The sequence below is a fragment of the Anastrepha ludens genome, chromosome X, assembly GCF_028408465.1.
Source record: "Anastrepha ludens isolate Willacy chromosome X, idAnaLude1.1, whole genome shotgun sequence".
Lineage (NCBI taxonomy): Eukaryota > Metazoa > Arthropoda > Insecta > Diptera > Tephritidae > Anastrepha > Anastrepha ludens.
This window is the reverse complement of record NC_071503.1, coordinates 54,949,891-54,972,877: the sequence shown is the minus strand read 5'-3', so window position 1 is coordinate 54,972,877 and position 22,987 is coordinate 54,949,891. Positions and strand designations below refer to the sequence as shown.

Genomic DNA, 22,987 nt, shown 5'->3' with positions numbered 1-22,987 from the left:
TATATTATATCGCCTTTAATTTTGAAATTTTCATATGGTTTGATTTTCAAGATCTCGTGAACTGCTTTGAGATGCCTATCCCGTTGTTGAACAGCGCGCATGCGAGCTGTGACTTCTGAAGCAACTATGAGAACTTGCTGTGAGCACCCACTGTGCAACTTCACGGGGACATCTTTTTTCTTAAGGGTCTGCTTAAACGCTGCACAGTCCGTAACAAGCTTGAATTTCGTTCCCAGTAAATAGTGTCGAAACTTTTTTAATGCTAGATACGCTGCTTTAACTTCAAGAATGTTGCTATGCTGAGCGGATTTCCTCGGCGACGTCTTTTTACTCCAGAAAAATACCGGATGTAGTTGATTTTCGAATTGCTGCAGTAACGTAGCTCCAAATCCGTCTTTTGATGCGTCAGTATGCAGTTCTGTGTTCGCGTCTCGACAAAAAATGTGTAGCACTGGTTATTTTATAAGCGCTTCCTTCAGTTCTTGTACAGCTTTCCGTTCTTCGACTGCAAATTCAAACTGCTTATTCTTCTTTAAAATATTTGTCAAAGGTCGAGCCTTTAGTGCGTAGTTCGGAATAAACTTTCGGAAGAAACCCGTCAATCCAAGAAATGACTGGACTGCCTTTATGTTTTGCGGCGTCGGAAACTTTTTTACGGCTCTAGTCTTTTCTTCTCCTGGTGAGATTCTTCCATCCTCGACTGTGTGGCCAAGAAAGTCTATCCTTGACTGTAAGAAACTGCACTTCTTCCATTTGATATTTAAACTCCAACTCGCTGCTGTTTCTAAGACCATTTTCATTTTGTTTAAACATTCTTCTGTCGTAGAAGCGTAGATGATTATGTCATCGATATACAAATCCATGATATCTTTGTTAATCAAGTCTTGGAAGATGTGATTTACGTAACGGCTGAAAACTGCAGGCGAGTTGCAAAACCCAACCCAAAAGGCGCTCTATTGAATTCGAATAAACCTTCTTTGGTGATGAACGCCGTGTATTTTTTACTCTCGTCGTCTATCTTGACATGAAAAAAAAACATTTTCCAGATCCATAACTGTAAAAAACTTTACTTTCTGCAATTTTTCTAGTACATCGTCAATAATCGGCACCGGGAACCGGGAACCGATCTTTCAGCACCATCGAATTCAGGTTTCTATAGTCGATATAGATCCTTCTGGAACCGATCTTTTAGCACCATCGAATTCAGGTTTCTATAGTCGATACAGATCCTTCTGCTGCCGTCTTTCTTTCTTACTACTACGATTCGGCTGGCAAAGTCCGACGAGGATTTCCGCACTATTCCTTGTTGTAACCATTCATCCACTTGAGTACTTACAGCTTTTTGTTCATGATGAGGCAACTGGCTCGGTGAATGATGGAATGGTTTCATTGTAGTGTCCGGAACAATACTCAGGGATATGATGCTTTCCTTCGTTACAGCTGCAGGCTTATAATCCGTAATCATTTCTCGCACTTGCTTTTCGAATCGCGACGGAACCATTATTTCTTTAGATGACTCAACTATGTTGTAAATGTGCGCGTTCGATGGCTCTTTTATGTTTTGTTGCGACCGGAAGGATATAAACGAATACCGTCAGTACCGGACTCAAAACGAAACTTTTTAACGAAGTCCCAGCCTAACCACATGTCGTATTGAATAGTGCCATTTGGCACAACCATCGTCGTTTGGGTTGTGCATAAATCATCGACGCTTATTTCGCCTACAAAACGTCCAACGGATTTAGTTTTTACATTACCGAGACCGAACAACGTAGTATCACTTTTTTGCAGATCGACGCTATTCAATTTTTCGAAAGTTGTTTTTGACATTATCGTAACATCTGATCCCGTATCTATGAGCGCATTTATGTGAACACCGTTCACCGAAACGTCTTTTACGCGTTCTTTTTCAACCACGACATTAACAAATTTTGACCTGTTTTCGCACTCCTTGGACGTATGTCCGAATTTGTTACACTTAAAGCACTTTGTCTCAGAACGACAGTCCTTTCGTTTATGATTTGGGGCAATTGAAACAGTGTTCTTTTTTTTCTATAGGTGAATTTTTGTCCGCGACTTGAGGTTTGTCGATCTTGTTTACGCGCTCCCCGTTGTACTATCTTTCGTCTTTGATAAAGTGTTCAAAAATTTCGTATTCTTCTTGTAACGATTTATATGTTTTACACCTGTACAGGAGATGTTTGATTTCACTTTTTATACGCAAACCATCGACAACGTAGCGATCGATAGACGTTTCCTCAATATCACTTAGTGAGGCAATTTTACGCATGTGTAACAAATACTCGTGAAACGACTCTGTGTTCTTTTTGACGCGTTCCGACAGTTTCTTATGCACTTCCGCACTATTGTATTCTTTCGCGAATTCTTCTATTAATGCCGTTTTTAACTCGTCGTATTCGGTTATTTGCGTTGACTCTAAGAATAGTTTTGCGACCGACGTCATTTTTGCGCGCGCTTGCACATATTTTTGTTTTGGATTAAGTTCGTATGCTGTTAATGTCAAAATTTTCGAACCACTTTTTTATTGGTATACTGCTTCCATCACACTCGGGAATAATTTTCCCGAAGCTTTCTGCACTTTTTTTCGCAGTTCTATTGTGCTGCTCTTCTATTTAAATTTTTTTAGCCAGTAGCCGTACTAGCTCCGTTATTTGTAAATTGTCTTCGTTCGGCATATTTTGTTGTTCTCACCCTACTGTTTCGCTATGTGCTTCTTTCATGTACTTCTTTTCCTTTTTCATTTTCTGCTTCACCTCTTCGTGCTGTAGCTGTCCCTCCTTGTTACTGCTGCTTTTGCTGTCGTTTTCGGTTTTCGCTATATTTTGTGAAGTGCCTTGACGTGTGTTGTATGTGCTGCCGCTGCTTGCCATCAACGCTGTGCACTTTGCATGTGTTTTATATTTCACGCGTTTCGCGCCGCAACTACTGTTATGTTTATGTGTTATATATTTCGCTCGTTTCGCGCCGCAACTACTGTTATGTTTATGTGCTATATATTTCGCTAGTTTCGCGCCGCAACTACTGTTATTTTTATGTATACAACTTCAAGGGCACGATTCGCACTTATCTCGTACCTAGGGTATTCTTATGAACTTCTGCTTAAAATTACATACGCCAATCAGTTGCCGCACACACACAACACTTTATTTATGCACTTTTGCTAATTTACCGCACATAGATTCGTTCAGATTATGCACTTTTATTAATTTATCGCAACTAATTTTGTTCAATCAAATTTTAAATCACCCTCATTTATAGATATGTAGTGGAAATCACACGCGTTTATTTGCGTTGTTTGGGACGAGCCCCCATATGTAATAAATAAAAGACTTAAGTTCGTTTATTTAACAAGGTAACACTTGGTATTTTATTTAACTGTATTTATTGGGTACAATTCAAAAGTTAAAAGGTAATTTATTTTATGTTTTTAATGCACAACCGCTTCACGCCGCGACGACTTGCCGACTGCTGCCTAACTACGCGGCTATTTTACCATTGCCTCTATGCTGTACTATGCTCTGCCAACCACCGTTGCCACTGTTACATATATATTATATATATATATTGTAATTGGCGCGTTCGCCCTTTTTGTGTGTTTGGCCATCCTAGTTCGTACGTGCAGTCGCCTTTACGACCCCGTGGTTATCTTTGCAATGCAGGGACGCCGACACGAGGGTTGACACATGATCTTATGAGTACGGTAAAAGGGAGCAATCTCAACCTCACCTGTACCACCAACTGAGAAAGTACCTCAAAGCCTGCCACGGTTTTACTGTAGCAATATCTGTGCCGCAGTTTCATTGAGGTTTCAATCAATACACATATTAATGGGACAGCCACTACAGTTACCAGCTCACATCATCAGTTCAAGACTTTTCCTATGACGAAATACTCCTACTAGAGTCAGTATCCATTTCAGTCCAGTATCCATTATTGTAGCATGAGGCCCATTTTGACTACTTTTAGTCAACTCCGTTGTGGTTCTGCCGCTCATTCTGAGTCAGACGCTGGCCCAAGTAAGTGCTTACACTTAGCATTTTTCTTAGTTGAAATATACTTCTAAGCAGATGTTCGCCTATTTTGGTCCGCGAATGGTATTTTATTTTCCACCTGCCCTGCATATCTGCCGAGAATCCTCCTATACGCCACGTAAGAACGCATCCGATGGGAGACAGGCAACTCCGTACGGAGTTCAAAAGCTCAGCAATCGTAAATAATATTGAATTATAATGTGCTGGTAAGTGCCAAACAACCATTCAAACGAACGTAAACAAAACACGAAATGTTGACGTTATTCCGAACTACGGTGAAAAGGTCAGCTGGGTGGATGCCTTCACCTGCAATAAATCCACCTTGATTGAAATTGTAAGAGTGCCAAATGCTAATGACGAAAATGTTAAGAAATGTGTGGGCAAAATTCTCAGTGATGCATTAAATGTGGTGGTTTCGGAAGATGAAATTGAGGAATTTAGCATCAAACGAATAAATGCAAGAGGGCGTACTGCAGAAAATAATATTATACATAACATTTGTGCAAAGCTTAAATCGTATGATAGGAAAAAAAGATTATGATGACCACACGGATGGCTAAAAAGAAACTAAATATGTTGTGTTGCTGTTTTCCGACGTTAAAATTAGCAGCATTTATATAAATAATTGCTTCACTAGCTATAATCAAGCTTTATTTTTAGCTGCTGCTGAGGTGAAAAAAAATAATAATTTTAAGTCTTTATGGTTTAACTGAAAGGTTTTCCAATAACATGTGTTATTTTGGTGAGGCTATCGAGGACATATGGCAGCCACTTTGCAATTACGTTATGGAAAATTTCATGAAAAGAATATTAGCGTAGTAAGCGTGGTCGTGGTGGTCATTTGTCTGATGTTATTTTCTACTATTAACGGCATACCTTCCTCTTTATAATGAAATAAACATCCGACCATTATATTAAAAAAATGCATTTTTCTTTGAATATCAAAATAAATCTGCAAATGGCTAGGCTGTTGTTATAAGAAGGCTGTTATCCGCCTTTAGCGGCTTGTAGTCAATTTGTTTTTTAATTAATAAATGAAATTTATATCCGTTCTAATAGAACCAGACGCTTTAACCAGACACTTTAACCGTTTTACATGAAAATGTAAAAAGTCTAAGACGGAATTTTAATCTATTATCTTTGAACCTTGAAGCGTTTAAGTACCTTCCAGATATTGGTTTTGTTAGGGATATTTGTATATTCTCCAGCGAAGTAGTTATAATTTTTTCGCGAATGCAAGTGATATATATTCAGCTGGTGGTGTAGAAGTTTTTATACGCGATGTACTATTATATCAGTACGAAGTCACACGTTATTGTCTGGCAAGCGCTGATATCACAAAAATACAGTTTAGTGTAAGCAAAGAATTATTTAGCTTCATTTGTGTATATAGATTTCATTCAAAATCTTTTCGAGCTTTTATTGGAGAATTTTCACATTTTGTAAATAAGGAAAAAGCAACCAAACTCGTCACTTTAGGAGGCTTCAATGTGGATATAATAGGGACCAACGACACGAAAATATCTTGCACTTATAATAAACCATAAAGGCAGCCGCCGTAGCCGAATGGGTTGGTGCGTGATTACCATTCGGAATTCACAGAAGAACGTTGGTTCGAATCTCGGTGATTTTTGTTTTCTAATAGTGGTCGCGCCTCGGCAGGCAATGGCGAACCTCCGAATGTATTTCTGTCATGAAAAAGCTCCTCATAAAAATATCTGCCGTTCGGAGTCGGCTTAAAACTGTAGATCCCTCCATTAGTGGAACAACATCAAGACGCACACCACAAATAGGAGGAGGAGCTCGGCCAAACACCTAACAGAAGTGTACGCGCCAATTATTTTTTTTTTTATAATAAACCATGGCTTAACCCCGTGTATTAAAGGTATTACTCGACCTGATTCTGGTACTTGACTAGATCAATTTTTTTTGGCGTTTCGTCAATAAAGCCTTTAATACGTTTGTGGGTAGAATCTTTGATCTTAGAATTTTTGACCATTGCTTGAGAGGTCTTTAGATAAATTGTTTGAATATTGAATTAAATAATATTAGCATACGATTATCAAATATTACGAAAATAAATTTTAGCGCTCTTTATGTACTTCGTTAAGAAAAATAGGAAACTGTTTATGCGGAAAAGACGTGACTAAAGCGTTTAATTTGCCTTAGAGTATTCTTAACCCTCCGTTGTACACCCGGTTCTGGCTAGACCTTTTTTGACTTTGCACGTGAATTTAACATATTTCCTTTATAGCATACGACTTGTGCTTCTAGGTAGCTTCCTAAAATTTAATTTTCTATCGATATATGAATACAACTATTTAAAGTAGAAAGTTGCACCTTTGGTTGCTGTTGGGTTTGACTATTTTACCTGCTCTTTTTTTTTCTTTTTCATGGTACCTAAATCTATATTTAGACTACCTTTTACGACCATTTAGCTCATATGTATATATGTATGTGTTCACACGCACACATGTATGCGTTCATATATAAACCGGTGTTTGTGTCATTTCTTTGCTCTTTCTAGGCATATACTGAATAATGAACGATGAACGCATAGCAAAATAGCGCGAAAATAATGAACAAAAACACGAATTCAGTGAAACAGAACCCTATGTGATTGTGTGTATTGGTTATATACCTTCTGCTCAAATATGAACGAGACGTTGTCAATAAAACGGTCCGCGGATGACATATGGCAAAAATAAATTTTTTGTTTTTTGGTAGGACTGTTATGAGCTTACATGGCAAATTTCAGCGTGATATGTCACATAGTTTGTTTTCTGTGCTACTGTAAACAAGTCAAGCTCGAGTGTGTTCTTCGAATTTAACGATGGGAATTCAAGTTGAACAAAGAATTTTTTTGAAATTTGGTTATTCCAACGAAATTTCGGCTTCAGACGCCTTAAAAATGTTGCAGACAACCTATGGGGACTCTGCTCTATCGCGTGCACGTGTTTTCCAGTGGTACAAATCGTTCAAAGAGGGCCGTACATCGGTTGAAAACTTGCCTCATGAACGTCGTCCAGCAACATCAGTAAACGACGAAAACATTGGAAAAGTAAAGGAAATTGTGCTTGAAAATCGCACAAATCGCAAAATCGGTTAACGCTGAATATTATTTAGACGTTTTAAAGCGTTTGCGCGAGAACACTCGTCTTAAAAGGAAGGAATTGTGGGACAACAAGTCATGGTTCTTGCATTACGATAATGCACCAGCTCACACATCGCTTCTTGTTCGCGATTATTTGAACAAAAATAATGTTAATATCGTTCCGCAAACACCGTATTCGCCTGATATGGCTCCATGTGACTTTTTCCTGTTTCCCAAGCTCAAGTTGCCGCTCCGTGGAAAACATTTTGAGACAATTGAAGTCATAAAAGTGAATTCGAAGAACACACTCGAGCTTGACTTGTTTACAGTAGCACAGAAAACAAACTATGTGACATATCACGCTGAAATTTGCCATGTAAGCTTATAACAGTCTTACCAAAAAACAAAATGTTTGCCATATGTCATCCGCGGACCGTTTTATTGATAACGTCTCGTTCATATTTGAGCAGAAGGTATGTATTCTTCGTCGTTTCTTTTTCTCATTCTGTTCTTCAGTTGCCCAGTAAACGTTGAACATATAACACGTTAGTGACAAAAAAAAGTTATTTACGCGCCAAACAAAGCGTCATTTACGCGATATATTTTTTTTGGAATTTTTGGTGGAATTCGTTTATAACACAAGATTACGTAGGAGAAGCTTGAGTATTGATTTTTATGACCGAATTCGGTTTTGTTGAGTGATATTCGTCGTGAAAATAGAGATGAAGAAGACGATGAGGAAGAGGATCCATATGGTGGGGATGATGATCGAGATGTTGATTATTTGCCTGAAAGATGGAACGAAGCATATCCTGATTCAAAACAAAGACTTTGGATTGATTTGACTAGCACTGAGCTTGATGAATTATTTATTGGTATTCTTTTGGACATGGGTGTAACACACAATAATAGGCAGAAAGCGGTAGTTTTGTGGCGTTCGAATTCATTGCCCATTTTTCGTTGAGCTATGTCTTATCATCGATTCAGAATTTTGACACGATATATTCGTTTTGATAACAGTCGAACCCGTGAATTTCGCCAAAGAACCGGTAAAGCTGCGACCATTCGTGATATATGGATTATGTTGAATGAAAACCTCAGAGATAATTATGACCCGCATAAAAATATTACTATCTATGAGCAACTATTTCCATATCGAGGCCGAACAAAATTCACGCAATATATTCCATCAAAACCGTCGAAAAACGGCATAAAAGCCTGGTGGGCATGTGACTCCAAAACAAAATATCCGTTGCAAGGAAAGTTGTATTGTGGCCGAACAGAAGAAGAAGAGCGTGAACTTGATCAAGGGGGAAATGTGATGCTACAATTATCCAACCTTTACCTAAACAGCGGCCGTAAAATAATAGCCGATAATTTTTTCGTCACATTCAATGGGACTCGCATTAGTTGGCAACATACGATCCAACAGACGTTGTCTTCCACCAGATATGAAAAAGAACAATTCTCGACCAGTACTTTCGTCATTATTATGTTTTGATGAAAACTTTGTTTCAATCAGCAGCTATGTGCCAAAGAAGAATAAAGCGGTCAATTTACTTTCCACTGTTCATTATACTAAAGAGCGTGAAGGCGAGGCAAAAAAACCATCGGCTATTTTATATTATAATGCACATAAAGCTGGATCAAATGGTCACACATTTCACATCAAAACGGCCAACAAGTCGATGGAACTTTGCTTTCCAACAAAAAAATAAATATCCCTGTTAACGTAGTTAATCAACCAACCGGTGCTGATACACTTGCAGCGAAAAGAGATTGTCGTCTTTGTTGACAAGCGGCCGATAAAGTTCGTCGAAAGACTCGTTTTTATTGTACAGCATGCATGAATCCAGTATGCCAACAGCACTCAAAGGTCTCATATACATGTTTTGCTTGCCTTCCCCCGAACCGAATCATAATAAAGACCATTTCATATTTTATCATAAATTCTATCGCATTTTGTTTCTTCAACCTTCTTCGAAATGAGTCAAAATAAAGAACAAAAAAGGTTGTTCTTTACAAACCGAAATATTTTCTGACTTCAAACTGTAGTCCAATGGATTCAGATCTGGACTTCCAGACGGCCAATCTTCTGCGCATATGAACCCAGGAATATTGTTTTTAGCCACTGCTGGGTGGATTTTGCTTTATGGGCTGCAGCGGAATCTTGCTGGAAAATCTAACGCTCTCAATAGAAGAAAGTACCGCTCAACTGCTCAACCATGCCTTCGACACATCCTCCTGGTACACTTAATCCTTTCGCAGAAATGAAGTGGTGTAACGGCTTTACAAGACACTCCCTACCAAGCCATTACGGAGGCTGGAGGGTGGCCTCGCTGAACCCTTGAAAATATAATTTTTTTTGGCCTTAGAAGTTTTTGCATAGGTTTATTTATTTTGTTTTTTCATTCATTTATTTTATTCTATAACAGTGAAAATTTCTTCAACAGTGAACATTTTTTCATCCCTGAAAATAATATGTTCATCGCCGTTGACCACGTGCCATCGAAGAAGCTGGTTGCATCTGTCGACTCTAATTTTCTTCAAGCGCGTGGTTAAAATATGACCAGTTCATCGACGGAAGGCTTTCATGTAGAGATCATCTCTAATTAGTCTTGACATGGATCTGGTCTATAAATTAATTTCCCTGGATATGATTTTCTGCTTTCTAAGTGAACTTCTGCGAATTCTTTCTCGAACGGCTTTTATAGCTGCACTGGTTCGAATCATGCAAGGAGGATCACTTCTCACGATTGATCGTACGGTAAAAAAGTATGCTTGGAATATTAATTTTTTTCAACAAATTGCATTTTTACCACACTTAGGTAATGCAATCACGGGAATGCGATTTTGCTGATGCATCTGAGAATGATGATATTTCAATGCCAACCTTAAATAATATTTAATTATGGATAGTTGCAGGAGTTTTCCCAGAGGACTTAAAATGTGCTATTGTGATACCACTTTATAAGAAAAGCAATAGAAAATATATAAAAACAGCTACAGACTTATTTCTTTCTCGTCATCAATCTCTAAAGCTTTTAAGAAACCTGTTAAGTGTGTTCCACTACAGTCGGTTCTACGTTACCGAAACAACCCGGAGGACTAAGTATGGGGAATGTTTATGCTGCTACAACCACAATAACAAGTGTGGGGCTTTAGCTTATTTAGAAAAAACTACGTTAGTACAATGCAATACGGTTTTAGGCATGAAGTAGTTACTGAAGACGCTCTTCTGGAATTATGTTCAGTTATATATAGAGAAATGAAAGATGATGGATGACTATGATAGGTAAACCTGGAAAAAATTTAAGCCTAGCATCCCCATACCGGCCAATTAGTCTACTGTCTGTGTTCTCGAAGCTTTTTGAAAGATCCTCTTGCATAAAATAATGCCCCTTATTCATGAAAACATTATTATTCGTCAACACCTATTTGGATTTAGAGCAAAGCATAGTAACCGAGCAAGTTCATCTCATAGTGTCTTTTATACGAAAGTCCTTTGAGAAAAAAATGCTGTTCTCAATTCCTAATTACTTCCTACGAATATACATCTCTTTACAACCTCTTCCCATCTCTCGACCAATTTGTTGATGCCGTTCCGCCAAAACTTGCCTGGTCTGGTGTCAAAGAAGTTTTTGAGCCAGTTTTTAAGAACCTCTTTTTTATCGAGGGTAACGCCCTTGATATGGTTTGACAGGGATCGGAAAAGACGGTAATCGGTTGGTGCAAGATCTGGCGTGTATTTATAGTATGGCAGAGTGTTTTCTTGAATATTTAGATTTTTAAGTATTTCTTTGTCAATAATTTTAGCTACTATGTATTTTATTGCAGCCAATATTGGGCAACCTGATGTTACAATATATGGTCTATTGTTTCAACATGTAATATATATTGCATTTTCGGCACTTATCGAATATAAAAGTCGGATCTTTTATTATATATCTACGATAATTTCTGGTAGATATATTATTATTTGATCTTGTATTACTAAAATAAACCCTTCTGTTTCTGGTTGCGATGATGTAGATTAGGAGGAGTTAGGTTATTGTCTGCGTGGGTTATTGCTGTGTGAAGGGTTGTGGTTTGTGAGTAAAAATATGTTCTTAGATTTTGTATTTGGTTGGTATGTAACTGCTGGATATCTATTAGCCCCCTCCCTCCTTCTTTTCGGGGTATTGTTATTCTTTCTTTGTATGCATGTGGGTGGTGTTTTTGAAATTTTGTAAGCTTTGTTCTGGTGGCTATTTTTAGATTTTTTATATCTGTGTCACTCCATTTGATGAGTATGTTAGTAATGGTATAGGATACGTATTTATTGCTTTGAAAAGGTTTTTTGGATTTAAAAAGGTCTTTGTGATTTTCTTAAGCCGTGTTAGATATACATTTGTGATTTCTTTTTTGATTGTGGTGTGGTCTATTTTGATGCTTTGATGGAAACCTAGGTATTTGTAAAGTTCTTTTTCTTCCATGTTTTATAATATTTCGTTATTTAGTGTTTCTATTGCTCCATCTTCCCCTTTCGATATGTTGCGATTCGTATTTATCATGTCCAAACTCCATACGTATGTCTGTTGTAAATTGTTCACTGATTGTTATGAGTCTCTGTAATTCTGACTCTGTTGCTGCATAAAGTTTTATATCGTCCATATATAGAAGGTGATTTATTTTATGTAGATTCGTTTTGTGATCTTTTATATCAAAGCCGTATTTCGTTCTATTCAGTATGTTTGAGAGAGGGTTCAAACATATGCAGGACCATAACGCACTTAGGGAATCTCCCTGAAAGGTTTTATTGCTGTTTTATCTGTGATGATATTTTCTGAGTGAGTATGGACGTGGATGTTGGGCGCGGGGTTATAGTTTTTAAGTTATTTGATTTCAAAATTTGTAAAATTGACCAAGAATTATCCTATTTTGGTAATTTCAAGACGCTGAAGTGCTGCCAGACATTTTATAAATAAACAATATAGAACATTGAGTTTACCAAAATAGGAGAATTCTTGGTCAATTTTACAAATTTTGAAATCAAATATATATATATGCCTAGACGTATATAATATAAATGTAAACTATAAAATTTCCTATTTTTATTCATTTATTATCTTCTAAAATGTTTTATATTGTTTATTTATAAGATGTCTGGCAGCACTTCTGCGTGTTGAAATTACCAAAATAGGAGAATTCTTGGTCAATTTTACAAATTATGAAATCAAATAACTTAAAAACTATAACCCCGCACCCGGTGACATTTTCACTTTTGGAAATTAGAATACCACCTCGCGCGATTTGTCGATAATTTAACCATGAATCGTCCTACAAACGAGCAAGGCTTGCAAATCATTGAATTTTATTTTAAAAATGCGTGTTCTGTTTAGAAAGTTTAAAGTCGAAAAATTGTGGGGGAAATCCCCATTTGTTCTCCCGCCCCTTTTAAAAAAAGGGGAATAAGGGGGGGTAGAGGGGTGTATCCCCATCTTAAAACTGAAAACAGAACCTACCGGAGGCTTATAGTTTTTAAGTTATTTGAGTTTAAAAATTGTAAAATTGACCAAGAATCCTCCTATTTTGGTTACTACAACCAGCCGAAGTGCTGCCAGACATCGTATAAATAAACAATTTTAGAAGATAATAAATGACTAGAAATACAAAATTTTACAAATTATTTCTATATTATATACGTCTATTCATATATATATATATATATATATATATATATATATATAGGTATATTTATGGATATATGTATATATTTATATATATTACATATATATATTAATGCTTGATTTTCAGTAAAGTATGTTTGATTGTATGCATTTTGAATATAATATATGATATATATATTTTTAATTCCAAATTTTCACTATATTATGAATATATGATATATATATATACATATATATATTTAAAAAAAAAGAAAAAAAAAGCGCCGCAGGCGAAAATTTGGAATAAAAAATCGCGCGATTTTTAATTCCAAATTTTCCCTATGTTATGAATATATGATATATATATATACATATATATATTTAAAAAAAAAAAGAAAAAAAAGCGCCGCAGGCGAAAATTTGGAATAAAAAATCGCGCGATTTTTAATTCCAAATTTTCCCCTATATTATGAATATATGATATATATATATACATATATATATTTAAAAAAAAAGAAAAAAAAGCGCCGCAGGCGAAAATTTGGAATAAAAAATCGCGCGATTTTTAATTCCAAATTTTCACTATATTATACATATATATATTTAAAAAAAAAAGAAAAAAAAACGCCGCAGGCGAAAATTTGGAATAAAAAATCGCGCGATTTTTAATTCCAAATTGTCCCTATATTATGAATATATTATATATATTCTTTTTTATATATTAAATATCTATATATAAAAAAGAATAATTAAAACATTTTGCGTAAAACTTTTTTCTTCGTAGGCGGCCTTCGGCCGCACTGCAAAAAAAATCACCCTTAATAGTCAAACACCGTCTCCGCTGCACATCGGAGTTTTACGTGAAGCGGAACTGTATTTCGAAAATCATATCGATATTGTATTTATTGTTTTTATGAACTCAATATATACACTTTAGAGGTTGTAAACCCCCATTCCTTCATTATTCTAACAGAAAAGAGTGTGTGGAAATTATGTTCCTATGTTGCTTCGTTTTCAATGGCATTCTATTATTTTTTTTATTTTTTGCTTCTGGCAGCACTCCATTCAGCCATGCTTTTCAGTTATTGTAAATTTAGCTGGCATATTTGGAGTTAGCAACTTAAAAATGCAATATAAATGGTTAATTTGTGGTATAAATAAATAAAAAGAGTTAAAAACGTATGTGTATGTTAATATAGTTTCAATATTTATTAAAATAAATGTGATAAATGCACTTATTCTATCAAAATTTGGTGAAGATAAAAGACAAACTTTATCAACAAATAACTTAAAAACTATTATTAACAGAATAGTGTTGGTGCTAGTTTTAGTAAAATAAGCACGAAGTGAACATCTCCTGTGAATTTCATTGAAAAATTCGTAATATTTCTCTCAAAAGAAGTGATGGGAGAACACATGGGGTCGGAGCCAAATTGTGTTCAGCGATGAAACTCATTTTTGAATCAGTGGATACGTACAATAAATAAGCAGAATTGGCGATTTTGGAGTGAGGAAATCATCAGAAGAATTGCAAGAGCTGCCAATGTATCCAGAAAAGGTCACAGTTTGGTGCGGTTTATGGGCTGGAGGTATCATTGGACTGTACTTCTTCGAAGATGCTGCGAATCGTGACGTAACTGTGAATGGTGAGCGCTACCGTGAAATGATATCCAACTTTTTTTTGCCCAAAATGCAAGAGCTTGACTTGCATGACATGTGGTTTCAGCAACACGGATGCCACGTGCCTCACAGCACGCGTAACAATGGACTTGTTGAGAGGCGAGTTTGATGCACATTTTATTTCACGTTCAGGACCTGTCAATTGGCCACCCAGATCGTGCGATATAACGCCTTTAGATTATTTTTTGTGGATCTATGTTAAAGCTCATGTCTATTCAGACAAGCCTGCTTCAATTAACGCATTGGAAGACAACATTAAAGCATTTATATGTGAGATACCGGCCGAAACATTGGAAAGAGTATGCCAAAATTGGACTAAGCGGATGGACCATTTGAAGCGCAGTCGCGGTCAACATTTGCATGAAATAATCTTCAAACATTAAATTATATGGACTGTACTATCGTGTCCTCGTGAGAGTAAAGGTTGACATCACTACCATCCAAGATATGCGATGGACGGGGCAAGGAAAGAAAACCATAGGGCCTTGCGACGTCTACTACAGCTGCCGTATAAAGGAGCGCAAATTCGGTGTCGGATTTATTGTGGGAGAGAGACTTCGTCGCCAAGTACTGTCGTTCACTCTCGTGGACGAGCAGCTCGCAACAATCCGCATCAAAGCCCGTTTTTTTAACATATCGCTAATTTGCGCCCACGCCCCAACGGAAGAGAAGGACGATGCGACTAAAGATTCCTTCTATGAGCGCTTGGAACGTTCCTATGAGCGCTGCCCCCGCCATGACATAAAAATCGTGCTTGGCGACTTCAACGCCAGGGTGGGCAAGGAGGGAATTTTTGGTCCCACAGTCAGAAAATTCAGCCTGAACAACGAAACATCCGGTAACGGACAGAGGCTGATCGACTTCGCCGGAGCCCGAAATATGGTAGTCTGCAGCACCAGATACCAGCATAAAAAGGTCCACCAAGCTACCTGGCTGTCCCCTGATCGAAAAACGCGAAAACGAACGAAACACGCTTCTAGTGTATTAGATGTACGTCCGATCCGAGGACCCATCATCGACTCGGATCATTACCTTGTTGCAGCCAAACTACGCACACGCCTATACAAAGAATTTTCGACATCGAAAAGCTGCAATCATAACAGACAGCCAGAAGATTCGCCATTCGACTCTCACTCCTGCTCTCAGAGACCACTGCCCAACAAACCGGCATACCCGAGAAATGGAGCAACATTTCTCCTTCCCTACATACTGCCGCAGAAAGGAAGGATGCCGCCTATAGAGCCACGCTACGATCGGGCTCAACGTGAGCCATGTGGGATCGCTACAGACAGCTAAAAAAGGAAGAGAGACATATTATCCGAAAGAAGAAACGAGAGGCCGAAATACATGAGTGCGAGGAGCTTGAGATGCTGGCCAACAGGAACAACGCCCAAAAATTCTACCACAAAGTTCGGCGGCTTACAGAAGGTTTCAAGACCGGGGCGTTTTCCTGTAAGAACAAATACGGCGAACTGGTGACTGACATCCAGAGCAATCTTAAATTATAGAGGGAACACTTCTCGAACCTGTTAAACAGTGACAGCTGCGCATGTCACAGAGAATGTGAAGATCCCGATACCCCAATCGTTGACGACGGAATTGTCATTCCGCTACCAGACCATGACGAGGTGAAAATAGCAATAACACAGCTAAAGAACAACAAAGCCGCAGGCGTCGACGGACTGCCGGCTGAGCTATTCAAACATTGTGGCGAGGAGCTGGTAAGGTGCATGTATCAGCTCCTATGCAAAATATGGTCGGATGAAAGCATACCGATTGGAATTTAAGTGTGCTCTGCCCAATCCATAAGAATGACGATCCTGCAATCTGTGCCAATTACCGCGGGATTAGTTTTCTGAATATCGCCTATAAGGTTCTCGCGAGCATACTGCTGCATTCGACAGTTCGGAAAGAAGTTACTTGTATGCCGCGATGTCTGAATTTGGTATCCCCACAAAACTAATACGTCTATGCAAGATGACGTTGCTCAACACCAGCAGCGCCGTCAGAATTGGGAAGGACCTCTCCAAGACGTTTGATACCAAACAAGGTTTCAGATAGGGTTACTCGCTGTCGTGTGACTTCTTTAACCTGATGTTGGAGAGGATCGTACGAACCGCAGAACTTAATCGCTCAAGCACAATTTTTTATAAGAGCGTACAATTGTTTGCGTATGCCGATGATATCGACATCATCGGCCTTAACACCCGCGCTGTTAGTTCTGCCTTCTCCAAAATGCATAAAGAGGCAAAGCGAATGGTGGTGAATGAGAACAAAAAGAAGTACCCCCTGCTATCAAATAAACAGTCGGCGCACTCCCGTGTTGGCACCCACGTCACTGTTGACAGCTATGATTTCGAGGTTGTAAAAGACTTCGTATACTTAGGAACCAGCATTAACACCGATAACAATGTCAGCCTTGAAATCCAACGTAGAAACTCTCTTGCCAACAAGTGCCACTTTGGACTAAGTAGGCAATTGAGTAGTAAAGTCCTCTCTCGACGAACGAAATAATACTCTACAAGGCTCTCATCATGCCCGTCCTACGGGCAACATCCGATGAAGCGACGCTTCGAGTGTTTGAGAGAAAGATTCTGCGTAAGATTTTTCGACCTTTGCACGTTGGCAACGGCGAATATGGCAGCTTTACGACGACATAGACATAGCGCAGCGAAAAAAGATCCAGCTTCTACGTTGGCTGGGTCATGTCGTCCGAATGGCTACAGCTCTCCGGCTTTGAAAGTATTCGATGCGGTACCAGCTGGTGGTAGCAGAGGAATAGGAAGGCCTCCTCTGCGTTGGAAAGATCAATTGGAGAAGGACTTGACTTCACTTGGTGTGTCCAATTGGCGCCAGTTAGTACGAGAAAAAAACGACTGGCGCGCTTTATTAAACTCGGCCAAAATCGCGTAAGCGGTTATCGCGCCAATTAAGAACAAGAAGACTATCGATTTAAATAAAAATTTCATGCATTTTTCCGAATTTTACGTGTGCTGTTTTGAAAAACTTTCCTATAGCTCTTAAAAAATCACCCTTTGTATACATATATATGTTGTATTTAAAAAAAATAGCGCCGCAGGATAAAATTTGGAATTAAAAATCGCGCGATTGTTAATTCCAAATTTTCACTATATTATTATTATATGCGGCCGCCGTAGCCGAATGGGTTTGTGCGTGAGTACCATTCGGAATTCACAGAGAGAACGTAGGTTCGAATCTCGGTGGAACACCAAAATTAAGAAGAACATTTTTCTAATAGCGGTCGCCCCTCGGCAGGCAATACCAAGCCTTCGAGTGTATTTCTGCCATGAAAAAGCTCCTCATAAAAATATCTGCCGTTTGGAGTCAACTTGAAACTGTAGGTCCCTCCATTTGTGGAACAACATCAAGACGTACACCATAAATAGGAGGAGGAGCTCGGCCAAACTTTAAAAAAGGGTGTACGCGCCAATTATATATATATATTATTATTATATGATAAATATGTGTATCTATAAATATAAAAGAAAGTCATGTTAGTTACACTATTTATAACTCGGGAACGGCTAAACCGATTTCGCTGAAAATCGGTGGAAAGGTAGTTTAGGACCAGGAGACGGACATAGGATACTTTTTATCCCATTCAATCGCGTTTCCGTGAAGTCACTATAAAATGTGGTATAGCAAAACGCAAATGACAGCTAAACGTAATTTTGTCTATGGTTAAGTAGAAAATTTGATAATATAAATTTTGTCAGAAATATATAATCACAGTAATTTGTATTCTCTTTGAATCATCATTATCAAAGCCGCGACCAAGATCTAATCTTTCCCGACAAAGCCGTAATGCAAAAAGGATACGAAACATTGGGAATGAAACGACTAAAGAAGCACAAGGAATTGCCCGTGAAGAGCGCCGCGTTAGTATGGCTCGACTTCGTGCTTCTCAATAACTAGAGCACAGCGAGGCAGCCTGTGAAACGGCTCGGTTGGCAATGCGAAATCGTCGAGCGAATAACAGAGATCAACAAGTAGAGATAGTAGTTCAAACGAATGTACCACTGTTGAATCGCCCACAAGAAGAAGTTTATGATACATTAAAGAAGGCAATTACTGATGGAAATGTTGGTTTATATTTCCTTGATGCCCCTGGTGGAACTGGTAAGACATTCCTCATGTCAGTAATTTTAGCCACTGTTCGTGCGAAATTTAACATTGCGCTTGCAGTTGCTTCTTCTGGAATAACACCCACATTGTTCGAAGGATGCCGTACGGCTCATTCAGCATTAAAATTACCGTTAAATCTTCAAAAAATTGAAGATCCAACATGTAATATTTCAAAAAACTTAGCAATGGCCAAAGTTTTATCAGCATCGAAAATCATCATCTGGGACGAATGCACAATAGCGCGCAAACGTGCATTAGAAGCACTTAACCGAACATTGAAAGATATACGCAATGGCTCGATATGTTTTGGAGGCGCAATGATTTTACTGTCTGGCGACTTCCGCCAAACACTGCCAGTAATTCCAATATCAACGGTGAATCGAATCGCTATGTGAAGAATCTTCAGCTGACAACAAACATGAGAGTTGCATTACTTAATGATACATCTACTGAAGATTTCTCTGAGCAATTACTGACTATCGGTAATGGTCGAGTACCTGTCGACGAATCGAGCGGATTGATTTCTTTTCCTCAGAATTTCTGTAACTTTGTCTCATCGAAAGACGAACTTATCAATAAAGTATTCCCAAACATCATTAATAACTACAAAAATAATGAATGGTTGAGTGAGCGAGCAATTTTAGCGGCTCAGAATACAGATGTAGATGACTACATAATTCAAAATGATATCATTGGAACAATGCATTCATTCAAATCTATTGACTGTGTAACAAATGAAGAAGAAGCCACCAACTATCCAATTGAATTTTTTAACTCCTTGGATGTGCCTGGCTTACCACCGCACAATTTACGCCTAAAAGTTCGAAACCTAAGCCCACCAAAACTTTGCAACGGTACGCGCTTGGTTGTAAATAAATTGATGAACAATGTGATTTACGCGACGTTAGAGTATCGTCGGAAAATTCGAAGGTGAAGAATTTCTCATTCCGAGAATCCCAACCGATCTTCCGTTTGAGTTTAAAATACTTCAATTTCCGATCCGTCTTGCATTCGCCATGACCATTAACAAATCACAAATACAATCCTTGAAAGTTTGTGGTCTGAATCTAGAAAATCAATGTTTCTCATATGTTCAATTATATGTGGCATGTTCACGGGTCGGCAAACAATCTGCGTTGTTTGTTCTTGCACCTGATAATAAAACAAAAAATGTCGTGTATCGCAAGGTGCTTACCTGAAGTATAATCTATTAAAGCTTCATTGAAATACTTGATTAATAAAAAAATAAACTTAATAAAATCTAAAATCTGCTTTTTTATTGCCTCTAGGGCGGAAAAAAGTTCGTTGTTGTTGTTGTTGTTGTAGCAGCATAAACATTTCCCATATTTACATACGGGGATTGTTGCTGGAGTGACAGTCATTGGCCGGATATAAATCCGGGTCGTTTCGGTAACGTGGAAACGAACAAAGTTCGTCGGGTCAGCTAGTATACATATATATTGTATATTTTATTACAAAAAAAAAAGCTCCGCAATCGCGCGATTTTTACATCCAAATTTTCACCATAATATTATATGATATATATATATACATATATATATTTTATTTAAAAAAAAAATAGCGCCGATGGCGAAAATTTGGAATAAAAAATCGCGCGAAGTTTAATTCTAAACTTTCACTATATGTGACCTGGTCTATGAAAAGATACCTTACGTGTCAAAAAATCATTTTTCACTTTTTTGTTGATTCGAATAGTGTGTGAAAGGCTCTTTAAAATAGTGAAAACCAGAAAGTCATAATTTGTTTAAAAGTTTGTTAAAAGTAAAAAAAAAGAAAAGTACAAATACGAAAAAGACTGAAAAGTTTAAACTTTAACTGCTGTTTTCTCGAAAACTTGTTTTCGCACGTAAGGTACCTTTTCGTAGACCAGGTCACATATGGTATTATGAATATATGATATATTCTCTTTTATATATTTAATATCTATATATAAAAAAAATTATTAAAAAATTGTAACTTTTCTTAAACTAAACCTGAGAACCAAGAAATATGTATATTAAATACTATAAAATAGAATAAATGAATAAAAAGATATTTGATCACATCAATCAGCTTTGCAAATGGATCGTCGTGATTTACAGTTATTGACTTGCGGCAAAGATACTCAATAATAATGTCGGCAAAATTGTTTGGATTGTTATAATTGTCCTCTTGAAAGAACCGTTTCACGATTCTCCATTGCGATCCTATTCTTTGTGTGTGTATGCCATCGTTCGACACAAACGGATTGCCCTGGCCGCTGTGGTTTACTTTCAGGTGTTCATACCCATGATCGGGAAGGCAGTCTTACGCTTTCCAATAGTCTGTGTGGATAGTTGTTCCTCCCGCAGCATGCTTCTTAATAAAAGGTATGAGCACCTCCGCCGAACGCACGTTGTCCGGATATACCTCCAGCCTTAGATCATCGCTGCCGTTCTCTATCATGCCGAGAACCCAATGGCCTCCCACTCTTCTCATTAAATTAACAACAGAAATATTTTAAGTAATAAAATACTTTAAATTCCAGGCATCAAAATTTAACTTTATTATACTTTCTTTTTCCGAATTTACTTCCGAATGTACTTTCATCTATTTTGTACAATTTTACCGGGTCCTATTTTTTCTTTAACTCCTGCTTCCCAACCTAATATGTTACAACAGCCTCACGCCAATAACTGTACCAGTCAGTTATTGTTTCGGTAGACAACCAGGAGCCCTCGACGAAATTTTCCTCCCTCGTTATGGCATTTGACCAATGATGTGCATAGCCATACATTATATGAAATATTTGGGGGAGCGAAATCTTGGCATTCTCGAATCAAGTCCCCTTCGCTCTAGATACTCCCGATTTAGTTCGGCAAGATAATTTTCTACATCGAAATGTGCTCAGTGAGCTGTTGCCCATCATACACAGCGGCATCTGTGTCTTATGTTTTGAGCACAATTTCGACCGCAGAATGAGGCCGTTGTTCTCCGCAAATTCAACCCACTGCTCCGTGGTCCCTAATCTTCTGATAACTTTAGCAAAAGTCCATCGCTGCTTTATTTCAGCAGCAGAAAGGATATTGGTTTTGAAGCCTGCTTGTTGAAAAGTCCTTCCACTGCTTGTGGAAGGTACATTATCATATAAAAAGGATATTAATATAATACAATACATGAAAATTTATATGTTTTATAAAAAATAAATTACCTGCTTCCACTTGACTCATTTTGTATTATTATTATATTTATTCTTAATCACAGTAATAATAAAACTTCTAAATACGCAAAACTTTCAACAAGTTTTAAAATGGCAACGGTAAATGGAAAACACGAAAACGCAAAACAAAATGAAGTTAAAAATTACCCAAAGATTTGTGTTTTTAGCCGTTTCCCATATTTCTATTCCGTATTTCCAGATAGGAGTAATAATTGTTTTGTATAATATATAGTCACCTATTGATTAACGTTGAACGTAAACAGACGTGTTTTTCGGACCTCCCGCGTTAACTAAGTTTTATTGGAAATATACCTAATCGTTCGTGCCACAGTGACTCGATTTAGCTTATCGTTTTACTTGGACACTTTTTTATCCACAATGCCATCCATATGCGGTCAAAGGTTGACCGTGGGCAGATATTGATATTTGCCCTTTAGACTCTTCTAGGGCTATTGTGGTTGCTTGGGTGTTTTTTTCTCTGTATACCTCCAGTTCAATATATTTAATATTTCTTTTGATAATAATTGCTGTCCCACCGCACAGTGCGGCTGATTCCCAAAAAGCTGGCCAAAAGTCGAAAAAAAAAGTTTCTAGATAGAGTTTTTTTGTCTTTGGGTTGGCTACAGTAATGCCTTGAGTAGTGAAAACCGTTCATAGCAACGTCCTGTACCCTAAGTATCCTCTGTATTTTCAGTCGCAACGTGGCCTTCGTTTGAGCATCGTATTACTGTCGATGAATAGTGAAAGTTGTACACATTGGAAAGATTTTGTAATGGAGTAAATTGAACAAAACCAAATGGAATCATCTTCGGAAGGTTAGTAAAATACGAGAAATCTTTAGTACATATCAATACCTCGACACAAAATTTTTAGCTGCAGCAATACGTAGATACATTTTTTGCAATTTTTTTTATAAAATTTGAGTTTTCAAACTGTATAGTAATACAACGCCGTCATATGCTGCTTTGAAACCTATTAAAGGTTACTCAAAAAAGTAATGGTTACTGAATAAAACAAGATTCAGTGGCTACCACTTGCTACCTTGCGACCCCGAAAACATATAAATTTACATGCATCTTGATTATGTTCTTGAATATACGCTATTTCACGTGAGGGGGTGGCCAATAGGGGTGGAAGGGGGTGGATTATCAAAATTTTAATATAAAAT

The 22,987-nt window shown here is 37.7% G+C and overlaps 2 protein-coding genes across 2 annotated transcripts in view; one reads left to right on the top strand and one right to left on the bottom strand.

The window, feature by feature from the left end:
* LOC128870085 (lipoma-preferred partner homolog) overlaps positions 1 to 22,987 on the top strand; it is a gene marked incomplete at its 5' end in the record, with an annotated part of 116,895 nt that overhangs the window by 8,195 nt on the left and 85,713 nt on the right. The gene's annotated exons all lie outside the window — the stretch shown is intronic.
* On the bottom strand, positions 1,707 to 4,392 carry LOC128869458 (uncharacterized). Its single transcript, XM_054112007.1, has one exon. It carries the CDS (start codon positions 2,462 to 2,464, stop codon positions 2,117 to 2,119), a length of 348 nt encoding a protein of 115 aa, XP_053967982.1. The 5' UTR covers positions 2,465 to 4,392; the 3' UTR covers positions 1,707 to 2,116.

Excerpts from the sequence above, each read along its gene's own strand:
- LOC128869458 (XM_054112007.1), bottom strand. The coding sequence starts at position 2,464 with ATGACGTCGGTCGCAAAACTATTCTTAGAGTCAACGCAAATAACCGAA.